Source organism: Triturus cristatus, chromosome 7 (assembly GCF_964204655.1).
Source record: "Triturus cristatus chromosome 7, aTriCri1.1, whole genome shotgun sequence".
Classification (NCBI taxonomy): Eukaryota; Metazoa; Chordata; class Amphibia; order Caudata; family Salamandridae; genus Triturus; species Triturus cristatus.
The window spans coordinates 409,484,339-409,500,520 of record NC_140590.1 but is presented as its reverse complement, the minus strand read 5'-3'; the positions used below and the strand labels follow the sequence as shown (position 1 = coordinate 409,500,520).

The window sequence follows — 16,182 nt, the reverse complement described above, 5'->3', positions numbered from 1 at the left end:
ATTGCAAGCTGATGATAGACTTTGTTTCGAAGAGGGCTCAGATGAGAAGGAGAGGCTGGAAGCAGGACCTATTAGAAGGGTATGGGAAAGGGTGGGTGGGGCAGGTGCAATGAGAGGCTGGAGGATGAGGGAGACTGGGGGTAGGAGACCACTTGCAATGCCTATCTGTATGTCATACCTTTTATAATCATAATTGCTCCCTTTCTTTATAGATCAGCTATGCCTCTGCTGTATCCGTGCTCAGTGATAAAATGCAGTTTCCATCCTTTCTTCGTACTGTCCCAAACAATGACTACCAGTCTGTTGGCCTAGCACAGTTGGTGCTGCACTTTGGTTGGACGTGGGTCGGCATCCTTGCCTCGGACAATGACTATGGTTTAACCGGAGGCAGGAAACTCATGGAGGAGTTGGTCAAACATGGTGTTTGTGTTGATTTCTTTGAATTATTTCCAATCCAAAACCCCACTACCAAGATACTTCAGCTTGTCCAGGTTGTGAGGAGATCCTCTGCAAAAGTGATCTTTGTCTATGTTAACAAGCCACAAATAATACCTTTAATGGTGATTTTTCAGAGAGAGAACATCACAGGAAGAGTCTGGGTGGCCAGCACCAGCTGGATGGTATTTCCTGTGTTCTCCCAGAAAGAGCTGAGGCCCAGTTTACATGGCACTATTGGATTTGCTGTCCACCGTGGAGAGATTCCAGGATTTAGTAACTATCTTTCCCAGATTCATCCATACAGACATCAAGAAGACATATTCATTCACACATTTTGGGAAAATGTTTTTGGCTGTCACTGGCCAGTAACTACTCCATCTTCAGTACCTTTAAATGGCAACAGAACAAGAGAACAACTTGTAATCTGCACTGGAGAAGAAGTGGTGACTGCACTTGATGCAACTACATATGACATCTACAATTATCGAGTGGTGTACAGCATGTATAATGCAGTGCATGCCGTAGCCCATGGATTACACCAACTCTTGTCATGCAGGCCTACGGTTCTGCCAGCTGCTAACACATGCACTACATTTCTACAGTTTCAACCTTGGGAAGTAAGCATCTTTGTACGTACAGTTTTGTATTCTAGCCGTGTCCTCCTCAGCCTAATTTCTTCTCTAATGGTCACAAACTAGTGGTGGATTGAGCAAACCATATTTGTTTTTCTCAACCTCACCCCATTCAAAGGCTGTTAACACAAAAGTATAAAGGAAAAAAACAATGAACTAGGGTGTGCCATCCAAATAATTTCTGGGACATTGCAATATTATGAACATCGCAAATGTTAATTTATAACAAAGTCCATCCAGATGGGTGAATACATTCTTGGATTAGTTCTTAAACATACAAAAAGACGTAGAGGTGAGACTTCAATAAACTTTGTTCTTCACAAATAGAACATCCAGCCCAGCCAACTTGTTTTGCTCTTCTTCAAGGACTTCATCAGGGCTGTGAAACAAATATATACAAAAGATATATTTAAAAAAACATAAATCACATTATCGACTCCCTCTACTTTTATCTATACATATCATATTCTAATATTTTAGGACCCTAATCCCATCTTCACTAGACCCACACCCACTGTGAGCACAGAATATTAAACATCACAAGTGTTTGAAAATTGATATGCTCGGATTCAATCCCCACATCCCGTCATTCGATTTTTTTTTCTAGTGTTGCCAATTGTTATTCCTATCAGCATTGCATTTAAAATAACTCAATACAGTATTTACAACATCAGTATCTTGCTATTAATGTCATCATAAGTCATTGCATGCTTGTACAATGTAAGGTGATTGCATTATTGCAGATCAATGCTGATCATTGAAAATGAAATCTCCTGCATAAGTTAGAAATGGAAAAAAGAAGCACAATACTTCATTATCCACTGTTTTGTTTCAACCAAATTTTAACATATGCACTTTATAGTCAAAATGTATATTGGCTATTAAGTTCCTTCCATCATGATATACTTCTTCTGAAGTGTATGTCTTCCCTCTACAAGCATTTCCCAAATGTGCTGGTGCACTAAACTGGAAAAAACAATTCAATTTTATTACATACCGCCATATCACTCACCACTCTACAGGAACTTACTTTAAATGTATCAACTCCCATTCAAATCTCTTTACCTCAAGGTGGTTGAGAGTGTCTGCCATCTTCCTACAACAGTGTGCAGTGATATCAAGTTATTCAAAACATTCCCAAAGCTTCAAGCCCTCCCTCATGGCCACCTCCATTGTTTCCAAACAGTCATTCGAGTCTCTAACCTTTGTCTTCCAATCTTATCAAAATGTACAATCAGTACAAACTGCCACACAGGAAAAATTATTGTAATTCCCTCTCTGCCTTTATTAGTCTAGTAGACCCACAAAATCACCTTCATAAAGTCCCTTCCCCTTATTGTAGAGGGTATCTGATATCTGGCGTGCCTACTCCACCTTTCAAGGCCTGTATGTGAGGGAGGCATTATTGTTTCCCTTTAAATATCTGCAATAGCCAATCAAAAAAACCCAAAACACAAATGTCTTCAACTATCTAGCCTCTTCTGTTAAGCAGGCCCCTAGTTCAATGTAGGTCTCTCTCAGGTCCACTGTTATTATGCATAAACAATTTCTTTACAAACATTTTGTGTTACAAAATTACAACCTCCAAATAATGTTCATCCCCCAAAAAACATCCGTCCGAAGGGAAAAATGTCCATTGTTGCTAGATGCAAAAATTCACTAGGTCTTCCATAGCGGTTTCCATTTAGTTCTGTTGTTGCAATATGTAAAAGTACGCTAGGTCTTTAATAGCAGTTTCCATTTATGTCTTCTCTCGTTATTTCAACAGTATTGCCTATGCATGTCATTATTGGCTTGTTCTATTCACCAATAAGCTATCAGGAAACTCTGTTGCAACCAATCACGTGAGCCCTGTGCATATGGTCAGCCAGTTCAATTTCTTATTCGCATCAATCTGGTTCCCGGTACTGCTTTATTTGTTAAGAATTTCTGTATGTTTTTTCTCATGCTCACTCAATCACCTATAACCCTAATGTTCAGAACTCAATTACAACATACATGTACAACCTAATGCCTAAATTCCTAATTCCTTATGTGCTTATTCTCGACAATCCAGAATCTTCCTATTAATTATGAATTGCAGCCTATGCATCACTCCATTAGTTCCCTCCATTAGTGTTGTGACTTAAGTGTTGCCATACCTTTTCTTTAGCTCACAGTCCCTACTGCTTATAAATTATTACAATGGCAACGATTTGAGGAAAGAACCTCTGTGATGGGGAAGATAGACTGTATATGAACCTGCTGAGGAAACTGGAACGAAGGAATCAACTGAAGAAATTGGAACTAAGCAAAATTAAACTTGAAGAAAAAGCACTGACCTGGTCAGCTGCACCAGTGTCCCTCATCACCTTGACAGCTTGAGCGTTTGACCTTCTTGTCATCCATGGCCTTCAAGAACTCATGTAAGCAAGTCTGAAACAGATTTCCACAAGTGGTGATGCTGCATGCCTTGATGTGTTGAACAGACGTCTACAAGTGGTGGAACACTTGGATTTGATGTAAGTGTACACACGGCCTGCTTGCTGAGCCAGCAAGAGCAACTGGCAGCATTCATTTCTAAAGATATGGGCAGTGTTTTGTTATTACCCCAAAGCGTGGGAGGTTTTTCTGCTTTGTGCTCACTACAAAAAAAAAAGAAAATTGGATGTGGCATCCCTGGTGTTTATTTTTTACTATTCATGTGAGGCAACTGCATCCAATTGGTTGTATACTTTCATTATCTTTTCATCTGGACTGGTAGTTGGCAGAGGGACATCCCTAAAAATCGACGTGATCATTGACAGTATTGGGTCACATTGAAACTTTGCGACGTCTGTGTTTTTTGTTTTTTAAATATTTGCAATGCCTTTGACCTACAAAACCTTTGATGTGATTCTGAGCTACTGTTTTTAAAAAACATGAGCTTTGACTTTGCCTTACCATTGGTTTTCAGCTTGAGCATGTAACTACGAGTTTGGGAGGCCACGAGCTACCACACCAATTTCGTTCCGTGCTGTCCACGTAATGGCGGTGGAAAGTGCTGTTCTTTGCGAGGCTCCTTCCTGCATGCTGTAACGAAACTCCATGAAGTCACAGTGTAGGCTGCGCATTCCGAGTAGTGCACAAGTAAAAGACAGATGCGCTGACTCACATGAATGCACAGGTTATGCTTTTGCGATGCTGTTCAACTGTCATGTGATGCAACGTGTGGTTGAAGTATTCTACACTGACTGGAGCGGAGCACAGCTGGATTCCTTGTGTCACACCGCGTGTAAGGATATCCCAGCAGTGCACGTGGATATCTTATCTGAATCCCTTGCCTTCATTTTTCGTTAGCTGTGTGGGGATACCAGTGAGGTCATATCATTCCAGTACATTGGTGCTCATTTTAGTTGCTCTCCTGCTGCTGGTGATTTTAGAAGAATGTCGGGTGAGGGATCGCTCACCATAAGCAGTTCTTGTTTATGCTTATGTGTGTTAGTCTAATTATATGGTGTGGTTGTTCATGGTTTATCCTTTATGGTGGTGTATGGGGAGTATTCTTCCGTGGTTCGCCTGCTGAAATTTATGCTACATGCCAGTTGAATTTACTCTTTCTCAAATCATTATTGAGTCTCATACTCTGACTTGCTGTCTTGTGTGTTTAATAATATTGTGCGTCTGGTTTTGAGTTGTAGGTTGGTGAGTACCCTAGTGCTGTGTTGTAGGGTTGTGAGTACCATAGTACAGAGCTGTTGGGTAGTGAGTAACCTAGCACCATGTTGCAGGGTTGGACGCACCCCAGTGCTAAGTTGTAAGGTTGTGTACTTTAGTACGGCGTGTAGGGTGAGTACCCTAGCACTGAGTTGTGGGATTCGGAGTACCCCTGTACTGATTTGTGGAGCTGGATGTACCCCAGTGCTGAGTTGAACTGCTTGAGTGCTCTGTTGCAGGTTTGTGTATTCGGTTTAGTGTGAAGTGTGATGCCAGAGATTTGTGTTGTATGTGACTCCACGTCCTTTCTGGTCACGGTGTTGTGTGCAGATTTAAATTCCGTATATAGGTTTCCAGATTTATGACCTTATATAGGTACAATTCACATTGCCCTTATTTGGACAAAGAAATCCAGCCCTTATTTAGACATTGTCCATACAAACCAAATACAGGCATGGACACCTACATAAGTCCATCCACGTCACAACGAATTCTTGGAAAACCAGACCCTTAAGCTTTTAGGAATTTCCCTCAGATTGAATATTGATTTCTCCAAGAACTCATTAAGTATGCATAATCTATTCCTTAGGGGTTCATTCATGATGTTCCTCTGCCCGACTTTTACGTCAATACTGACATTCCTATACACCTTCAAGGTATAAATATACGAGCACTTGCCCTGGAAAATTGCGGTTCCCGGAGGATTCGATCCAACCCTGACTACGCGGGGTTTGCCACGGCAAGTTCGGAAGGAGATTGAGTTCCAGCCTGATGCACTGACCTTACGCTGCCATCCTCCTCGCAGAGAATCCAGCTCTAGTGCTCTCTGACTTCCCTTGCGGGGGGTTAGACTATCGAGTCCAGAAAAGAGATTCTAACCTCTCTCATTCTCAGGTATGGAGCTGACTAGAACTAAGAGAAACTTTTGGCAACTCTTGGCTAAACTAAAATATAGCTAGCTATACTTTAGAAATAGCACCTACTTCAAACCTCGTACTGCACTTAGTTTAGGTACACTGGGGTAGAACAATTTAGAAGCATCAGGTGAGTATCACATTTTAGCATTATGTTATTTATGTATGTATTTTGATTCATATATGTCATAGCTACAAACCATGCTATTGCAGTATTATTTTATCTTACTGCTAACCTCGTACATATTGTACTTCGCAGTCCGTCTTACGATTGTAGCAATTCATATCTCTTGCATGAGAAATAAGACTGTTCAATAAACCTTTTTATTGAAATGCCCATCTCCCTATTTCTGTGCAACTCTGTAGAAACGCAGCATGCGCGATTGATTGAGTGAAACTGTTATCTATTGTTTCCACGATTCTGAGAAAGTTCCGATTCTAAAGGGAAACAAAGTTGCCATCTTTATGCGGTTGTCAGAGACTAATCCTTTCTTGTATATTCAAGAAGTTTCTAGTGACCTCTGAGTTAGCTGGCACACACAAGTAATTAAGTTTAATATACTCGATAGAGACATTCTGACCTTAGTCCTATGTCAAATCTATAGTGTATGTTATTCCAATGTGCAGAGCCTATTAGGGATATAGGAACTACACTACAATGGTATGCTTGTATCAGTTTGTTCCCTTATGAAATGGGATGGGTGAGAGTTTAATGTATTTATTGATTGGGACGTATTGTTTGCCTTAGGAATATTCTACCTCTTCTTTTCGTGATTTTATAGCCTTTATGCATTAGCAATGTTCTATGAATTATTTGTAAATCTAATGTATTTTATGATTGAGCAATATATTTCATCTCCTATTTTCTTCTGTTTGGTTTATATGCATGCCTTTGCTTTTTGCATTCTGTCAATAGTTTTCCTAAGGAAAGGAGATAGGTTGTGACTAGAGTGTTGCCATACCTTTTCCTTAGCTCACCGTCCCTACTGCTCAGCCAGGGTGAGTGCTGCTATGCTTGGTGGTGAGTGGAATGCTGAATGCTTGGTGATGTCATAGAATGCCCGGGTGCCTGGTGATGTGCTGAGTGTCAGTTAGAGTGTGCAGGCTTAGCAGCAGGGAGGCTGCTCATGGTGGGGCTAATCCGCTAAACTTCATATATTCGATATACTTATTTACTAACGTGAAACTTGCCATCTTGACTTGTAACTAAATCTTAATAAACCATATTCTACAATCTACTTTATTGCTACCATGGGCTTTTTATACATTATTACAATTAGTTATTTCTCACAACCACCAATCACTGAGCTGTACTGTACATACACAAACTTTTTTGAGTTAATGTATGCATGCTAAGCAGGAGAGTTTTTCCAAAATCAGTATAGAGATGCCATCTGGACTAGTGCATTGAAGCTTAAGATGCTCATGGTATCATCACTGATCCTTTTGTCTAAAGAATGTGACTCATATAGACATGCTTTTCAGTCCACCTTGATGTAAAACTAAGAGGAGTGTTGGATGCAGCACTTTATGGGAGGACATTGATTCTGCCACAATCCTGATACCCAAGCATTCAGAAAGCAAAGTAAAGTCTCCTCTAACTGAAGCAGAATTACATCTTAGTGGTGCCCTTTGCCCATGACAGAGTGCTGCTCACAATTCAGCTTGCAATCTGCTGCCCACTACACAGAAACATCCAGTGAACAGTGAGTTGAAGCTATATGGAGTGAGTAATGCTTCCAAAATGAAAGTGGAAGTATGTGCTGGGGGTTCAGGGACCTTGTGGACAGTTAGAAAGGCATATTAAGTGACTAACTCTGTGGCCAGTGGGTCATAGCAGGAACATTCATCACAGAAAAGTGCTTAGAGGTGAGGGCTGCACTTATAATGCTTTGACACCAGAAGGCACCAAAGCCATAAAAGTGCGGTACAATTCAATGTTTGTCAGTTACTACTGCAAAGCAAAATGGCCTTTAATTGCCTTCAGGGTTTTATTTTTCGATCATAATCAGGTTTAACTGTAAAAACAGAAATCCTAACTATGCTATATCAATGAACTTCTCAAGGACAGCTGTGGGTACATAGAACTCTTTTAGCTTCTGTTCGTGCCATGTGTGCTTGTTGCTGGAGGGTGTTTGTGTGCGGATAACAATGTTTATTAAGTCTGGGTGTTGACAGTTATAGCTGTCCATTATCTTTTTTTAAAACAACATATATATATATATATTTTTTTAAATAATAGTACATTAAAATATGTTAATAATGGGGCTTTAAGCCAGTCTTCTTAATCATTTGATGATCTGAAGGTCAGTCACATTTTGGAACATCAATGTCAATGCCATATCTAGTGCTTTCTGCTTATGGCAGACGATATTGGTCAGCAGTTGTATGAGTTTGCCTGAAGAGGGTGTCTTCCATGCAGACTTATTATTGTCTAATTTACCTATAGTTATCTATATTTAAACATACACAGCTCCTACCCAAACCTGTATTATTCTCTACCAGGATGCCATTGGCTGCTTGATGTATTACCCACCTGCTATCTGGTGCTCACATTGGAATGCATGAAGGGCTGTTTATAGCTCAAAGGAACACCTGGCTACATTTGTCTTCAGTGAGTCATTTGCTTTCGACTTCCTTTTATCTCAATGCCTCTTCTCTACTCTTTAAGGCAAGTGGGTGAACTTCTCGGTTCTCAGCGTTTGCATTACTTTGCATCAAGGAGGCATACCATGCGTGGTACATGGGTGTTCACATACAGCCAACCATGGTTTATGACAGAAAGCCCTATCTACTTACATATTTATACAGTACTTTGCACCGAGATATTATGCCTGTTTGAAACAGGCATTAAAATGTAGACGTGTTTTTACTCCTCCACACTTTTCATACTTTGTCATTGCATGTGCGCTGCACTGTAAAACACAAATCCAAAATAGGAAGTTTCAACATTTTTCAAAGTTTAATATATTATATTGGAAGGGTGCCCTTCCAGCATAAAACGTATGCTTTGCATCATGCAGACATCTTTGTACTATGGTGCAAATAAATGTGTGCTGCTGAGCAGCCTGATTGTGCACCAGTGTGAGGGAAGAGGGCAGGAGCACCATGTCTTTGTAGATATGGCAATGTCTAGCTCGAGCTCTGCTGTGCAGCAGTGTGAGGCCACTTTGCAAATCTGCCCCATAAAGTGTTGATGCAATTATTCAGACTGCCAACAATCTATATGCTATGGTATTCAGTGATAAATTCACATATTGATATTCAAACTGGTTTCTTTGTCCCCTTTCAGCCATTCACACACAACGACGAGTGTGAAAGAAGTGTCAACTAACAGAGAAACCTTTCTCTCTTACTTTCTGCTCTAATTCACGCAAATAGCACATTTTACTATCTTTATTTTCTGGCATTGTAATTCGGTTTGCTGCATCCTCTCTACTCTTTTTTTTCTATCCTTTTTTATTTAGTGCTTTTCGCAGTTATTTTTGCGTTATGCTGCATACAGCGCTGCCCATTTTAAAGGAATGTGTTTTTTCATAGAAGTCGGGCATGTGTTTTAAATTTGATTTAATGACTTTGTACCCTAGGTTCTACCAGGTGTTCCCCCTAATCAAGGCTGGACTAGAACCGGAAACCAAAATCAACCTTGCCCAAAAATGGTCATCACAGTTCCATGCTACAAGAAGCTGTGTCTAGAATATGGCATGTGTGTTCTCACGGTTGGGTCAGTGCCAGCTCTGAAAGCCCTTCCCAGAATGCATTCCACCGGGAAAAATCCAGAGAGACCAAAAGGACCATCCAGCTCTGTCCTTATTGAAAGAGATGTCATGTATTTGGCAAAAACTATAGCTCTAATAGGCTGAATGTGAACATGGGCAAGTTTGCTACCAGTAGGACATTCAAACTAGCTCTTTGGCTTTCCCAATGTTTTTTATTTCTCTGTGCTGTGGATGGGGATGACCACTCCATCCATTGCTTTGTTGGATATTTTGGATCGGCCAAAGGAGCAAAATAGAGCTGTCAAAAAACATAAGTTGTAGCACACACTGCTGTGAGGGGGAAAGTGCTCAGCATAGAAAGAAGCAGGAGCGCTAAGCAAGGCCCAGCCAGGGAACCAAGCAGGAATTGTGGAAGCAATCCTCTCATCTAAGGTAGCTGCCACGTGATGATATGGCAGCTACCTTAGATGATGGGATCATCCTCACAATCCAATGGGATTCACCAGTTGGCATCATTCTGTGCTACAACTCCCTACAGTAGCATCTTCAATTTCCAGAAGGCATCTGAGGTGACATACCAGTGATAGCATGTATAGCGTGACTATAGTGCTTGATGCAATAGGCACACCGTGACTAAACTTTTTTCATTGTACATGCATGCATATTTGGATATCATGATGATTCACTTATAACTGGGGTACTGCAACATATAGTCTACCCAACAGATACTGCTTATCAGAAATGGATAATATGTAGCAGCCGTATTGCGAAAAAAGCTTTGGCAAAGTCAATATGTGTCAGAGGTGAGACCTATTAGACACTGTCTGTTTAATAATGGAATTCAAAGATGGCCCCCACGTGTTCATGCAGATGCAAGATGACAATCTTTGAATTTTTTTAATTTTCACAAATGAAAAAGGTTACCTGACCGATTGTTAGTGTTTTTGCATGGTCCCAGGATATGAACACTTGGTATATCCTTTCCACTAATGATTAAATATGGTCAAAAGGGAAGTTAGAATTTGGATAAAGGACTGGATCTTTTCGTCGTCCTGAAAATGTTTTAAAATACTTTTCCCCCCAATTTTTCTTTCTCACATTTCTGATGTTCTTTTCTTCCCTTGCATGCAGCTGCTCAATTTCATTCGTAAAGTTTTCTTTACAAACTCTGCTGGTGAGAAACATTTTTTCGATCAGAATGGGGACCCTCCAGCTCTCTATGACATTTTAAACTGGCAACTCTTACCAGATGGAACCGCCCGGTACGTAAAGATTGGCACATTTGACTCCTCCTTGGCTGAACATCAGGATATCACAATCAATGACAGTGCTATTGTGTGGAGCACAGGACACACAGAGGTAAATTCAAAACCGAAAAAAGTTCATCTATTCTGATGGAAACAACACTTTTTTTTATGTTCTGGAGACTATTACCACCTACAAGGCTAGTTCCCACACAAAAATTATATTTATGATGCTACGCAAAATCTATTATGCTAAAGGTTATTCATCCTAGATATGGGTCCAAGGTTCTAATATCTTTGACATTGTGCAGTGCAATCTCTGGCGACTTCCTTGGATGACCCTTTCAATCAGTAATAATGTTTGGTGATATGGTTGGCACTCTGACGTACAAATTCAATCACAATTCTCTTGTGTTTTTGAATCACAACTTTAACATCAGTTCTTGACATTTGTATAGATTTGGCATGCATTAACAGTTTCTTTGTTAGAAATATCAAAATGGTCTAATTAATGATTGGGCACCGCTTGCCTGGAGGCTATTTCAACCATGTACCGTTATTCTGCCAATTATGGGGTATATATTTATAAGGAGGTTTGAATCGTGTTTGCACCACCGCACAACGTGAAACATGTATGACACAAACCTTAAGTAAGATTCATGAATACACACAAAGCCACTTTACGTGGCCCTGAGTGGGTTCATAAATCTGGAGTAATGCAATGCAGTGCAAATCGCTGTATTGCTACCACTGCCATGGAAATGCGTTCCATGGGCGTTGCATAGGTGTTCCCATGCAACGCCCATGGTTTTTGATGCATTCCCAGATTTGCCAGAACTGGTAAACCTGGGAATGCACCAAAAACGTCCGCCTTCCCAGGGGAGGCGTAACAAGGAGAAGTATCTCTATTTCTCCTAGTTTGTTCCTCTTTCTATTTATGCATTCAGCGGTACACATAGAAAGAGGAATATGCCTGCCAGGATTGCTTTTGTGCAGGAAGGCGCCCCTTCGTGCACAAAAACTAACCTGCATGTGACACAGTCCCCCTTGCAGCGTAGTACAAGGGAGTCTGCGTTGGCGCTAGGCTGCCAAAAGGGTGCTAGAGCAGGGGAAAGGATAGGAATGAGCCCTATTGCCTTAAATACAACAAATTCCTGCCCTTTCCCTGTCAAGCAGTGCAGCGCGGCAAGTCAACGTGCTGCGCTTACTGCGTGACATTCTCATAAAGGAGCCCCTGTGTGTCTATGTTCTGCCTGTCTCTGACTTCAGAACTATATTTGAATCATGTACAGGACCTCAATCAACAGCTGGTTCAAACTTATATACATGGAAGTACTGATGTAGACAAAAAAGTATGTGCAACATCTGAAAGAAGAAGACTTAGAAGCTGGAGTGCTCCGTCAACATTCAGGGCATTGAGGGAAAAACAAATTAAGGAATAAGCAGTTACATGCATCATATATGGTAGAAAGGGAAATGCGCGCTCTCCCTCTCTACAAGCGACTACAGGAAAGTCATGCAAGACACGACAGAGCCCTGCTTAGGAATTATTTTCTTCACCTAGTGCTCGGTGGAAGTTGTCTTTCCTAGCAGCAGGTAAGCTATGACTTTGTCTGATCTTTTTTGGTATAAGATGGCAGCTAATCATAACTCATAATCCCCTCTGCATGTGAACTATTATTGGTGAAACATGGCTTTTATCAGTGCACAGACTGAATCGTCTGTGTTTATTAAGGAAGACAATCTCATGGAAGTGTCTGTTCTCTGGTTCTGTCTCGCACTTCTGTAGATTCCTGTCTTCCTCTTTCTTTTAGCTGAGAGCTCACTGTCTCCGAGCTCAGCTGGTGCCTTCAGTCCCTTGGTTCCAAGCATTGCCTTGACAACCAGTCCCTCACACAAAGGGGCTTTTCTCAAAGGTCCCTTTAAATAAAAAAATGCATCGCACTTTCTAAGCCATAAAATACTTACCCATTGGATTTAATGCACCAATCCTGCGCATGAAATTATGAATATGGATTCAGTCATTAACATATACATGTTTAGCTATGCTTACACTGTTCACAATAACACACACATGAGTGTGGTCAAAATAACTAACAGTGTCTTAAAATATATTTTAGATCATTTGGAAAATTTCAAATTCGAATTACATTTTTATGGTTCTGCAATTCTTGTAGCATCTTAGTAGTACACAATACCAATTTAGGAAATATTTAAAAGCATACTTTTATGACTGCTACATATTTGTTCTCGGTTTTGTATTGCCCTGGCAACCAAACAGACTCATTTTGGTATTCACAGAAGACACTTACTCACTTCGGTATTCACAGAAGTTAGGAGTCCTAACTTTAGGACTCCTAAATGCCTTCTGTGAATACCGAAAGTCTTAAAATTAGGATTTTTCTCAGTTTAGGAGTCCTAAAGTTAGGACTCCTAACTTTACTACTACTAAACTGAGAAAAATCCTAATTTTAAGGCATTCGGTATTCACAGAAGGCAATTAGGAGTCCTAAAGTTAGGACTCCTAACTTTACTACTACTAAATTGAGAAAAATCCTAATTTTAAGACTTTCGGTATTCACAGAAGGCATTTAGGAGTCTTAAAGTTAGGAGTCCTAACTGTACTACTACTAAACTGAGAAAAAGCCTAATTTTAAGGCTTTCGGTATTCACAGAAGGCATTGAGGAGTCCTAAAGTTAGGAGTCCTAACTATACTACTACTAAACTGAGAAAAATCCTAATTTTAAGACTTTTGGTATTCACAGAAGGCATTTAGGAGTCCTAAAGTTAGGACTCCTAACTTTTGTGAATACCGAAATGAGCAAGTGCCTTCTGTGAATACCAAAATGAGTAAGTGCCTTCTGTGAATACCAAACTGGTAGTAAGTTTAGGATTTTGTCTTAAGTTAGTTCTGTGAATCGGGCCCTCAGTGTTTACCAAAAAGCTGACAATGCCACATCCACAGATTTTAGTCTAATGCTTTATGGATAAAACATTGTTTGTGTCCATTTTCAGCTCCCTCGCTCAGTGTGCAGTGAAAACTGCTCCCCTGGTCATAGGAGAGTTGCTCGACGTGGACACCCCACCTGCTGCTTTGACTGCCTCCCATGTCCAGAGGGAGAGATCACAAATAACACTGGTATGCTTGATACACCAGGAAGTTCATGTAACTTTATGTGCATATGTGCTGTATGAACAGGCTCTTGAGTAAAATCTTTCTAGGGGAGCTTTGAGGGGCGTTGATGTATTATTACATCCTACCTTAGATGTGTGATTCTGCAGCTGATCAAGTCATGGTCAGACTGGTCAGCCTTTGAACTACGCATGTCCCTACAGCACTGCAGGTCAGGCTGGTGCGCAGGCTTTACAGTGGGCGTGGGGAGCTGGGACTGCAAATGGATTTTAGAATGCTAAATGACTACTGTACTTAATCTATCGTGACTATGTGGACAGTCATGGGGGGGTGCATGACATTAGAACTTCTTGTACCGGAGCTATGTGGAAATTTGTGTTTTGTCCTCCGCTGGGACAATGATGATTTTAACAAAAAGGTATTTAACAAAAGGGCCTGTAATGTATGTTTTACTTATTAGTACGCTATTAAATTGAAAATGACATGTGTTTTAAATATTATGTAGCAATCTGGGCACTAGCAAGGAACTTTGTGATTTTATATATTTTGGTGAATGTTGGAATTGTCATGCCATGAAATTATATAATCTGATGGATATTTCTACTGTCTGATGTTTGTTCCTGCAACTGTCCTTTGTAAGCAACCTGTCCTGATACCCTAAGTAATATCCATGGTATGCCATTTCCAGCATCAAGTAACCTTTTGCCCCTAACACACAGTAAGCAGAACAAACACTAGGAGTCATCCTGGATTACTTAAATCTAAGGGATCACCTAGACAGGCTTGCACATGAATGCAGAGCTCTGGCACACTGAAACAGTACTCTTGGCAGGCTGAAACTTTAAGCACCCCATTATCAACAGCGCCCATTCATGTTTTAGTAGAGTCATATAAATCTTAGCACCATGAACTATTTCAGTAGAACAATGGATGTGCCTTATCGTGTGATGGGTGTGCCATGGCACGTGATGGCGACATTCTGGCATATAATGCCTTACCTTTGTATGGTATTATATGGCACAGATCTTTTAATTGCCTATTAATTGCCACATGAATAGGGTAGGGTGACCTATCACAATATTAGAAACTAGTGTTATTTTTCCTGACATTGAAACTGTTATTGCTAGGGCAGTTATAATATCAACACAACTTGTCTTATAACAAATAAATGTTTGACTGTCCTGTTGCCAGTGTTTTGTATCAAGAACATAATTTTCTTGCACGTGCATTATTTGTTGCTTTGGAGAAATAGTGCCCCAGTGCACCATGGTAGACTGAGGTCAGGAACATTTTGTTACTTTAATTCAGGATCGTGATCCATGCACTTTCCCTCCTAGTACTGTGGGTGGAACCACCACACCTGCTGCATTCACTTGCTTGGTGTGAATGTGTTATCACATCCATCTTTTTGCCAGGTTTATGTTTAATTCCTAGTCTAGCACTGGAGCTTTCTTTAAAAATGTAAGTGCATGCTTCTGTATAAATCACTCCACCCGCCACATTAGAGCAGTTGCACCAGCCACATGACCCCTATAGTGTTCTGTTCCCTCTAGCTACAAGTGTTCAAAACTTTAGCATCTACTATATTATCACATTAGGTGTCCCCAGAGGTTGTGAAGTTTTAAAACAGAAGATGAAGTAACTTTTGCTGCACAATGCATCTCGTCAAACGTCTGTGCATGTAACACAAACAATGCTGGAGTTGAAAACAATGGTTAGAAACTTTTTTCACCAAATCAAAGAAGGTATGAAAAAATAAGACTAGGTTTCCTCACCCACGTATTTTTGTGGCATGTTTCATCATCTTGGACCTATTCACACCAAGGTAGGTGGATACCACATTGCCAGACTCCACCGTTAGACAGGAGTTCTGATAAAGTGGACTGGATAAGGCACAGAGTATACTGCATGTTTCCATTTTCATAATTTGATACTCTGGATATGAACAAAAATGTGTGGATTAGGGATGATTCGCAATGGATCATCAATCCACCATCATTTAGCCAACATTTTCCGGTTTACTTTTAATCCCATTCGGGTCACAGGCCTTTATCAGGACTTTACGAGGTTCGCCCCTTGCCTACACTGACTGTCATTCTATGCATCACACTAGTGCAAGAAAAACATGAGAACTCAGAACACGTATATTATGTGTAGTTTCGCAGTGTGCACTTTTGTGCCTCTTAATAGCTATTTTTAATATATGTGTCTGCAGGTATTATATGACAACCAAGTAGGTTAAATGTTTTTCTTACATTTCTTAGAGTGCATCACATATTAAAAGGGACACCTGCAGTGTATACTCTGGGATGTTTTTATATAAATGAATTGGTTTAGGTCACCGATGATGAAGCATGCCACAAAAATCTGTGGGTGACGTAACCTATGTATATCTTTTTGATACCTGCTTTGATTAATAAGGTTTC

At 40.4% G+C, this 16,182-nt stretch overlaps 1 protein-coding gene across 1 annotated transcript in view; it reads left to right on the top strand.

The window, feature by feature from the left end:
* Positions 1–16,182, top strand: part of LOC146809809 (extracellular calcium-sensing receptor-like) — a 77,402-nt gene that overhangs the window by 30,072 nt on the left and 31,148 nt on the right. Inside the window, exons 2-4 of the mRNA XM_085614903.1 lie at positions 213–1,055; positions 10,510–10,737; positions 13,639–13,762. Of these exons, the coding sequence (XP_085471029.1) occupies positions 213–1,055; positions 10,510–10,737; positions 13,639–13,762 (1,195 nt within the window). The remainder of the gene's footprint in view (positions 1–212; positions 1,056–10,509; positions 10,738–13,638; positions 13,763–16,182) is intronic.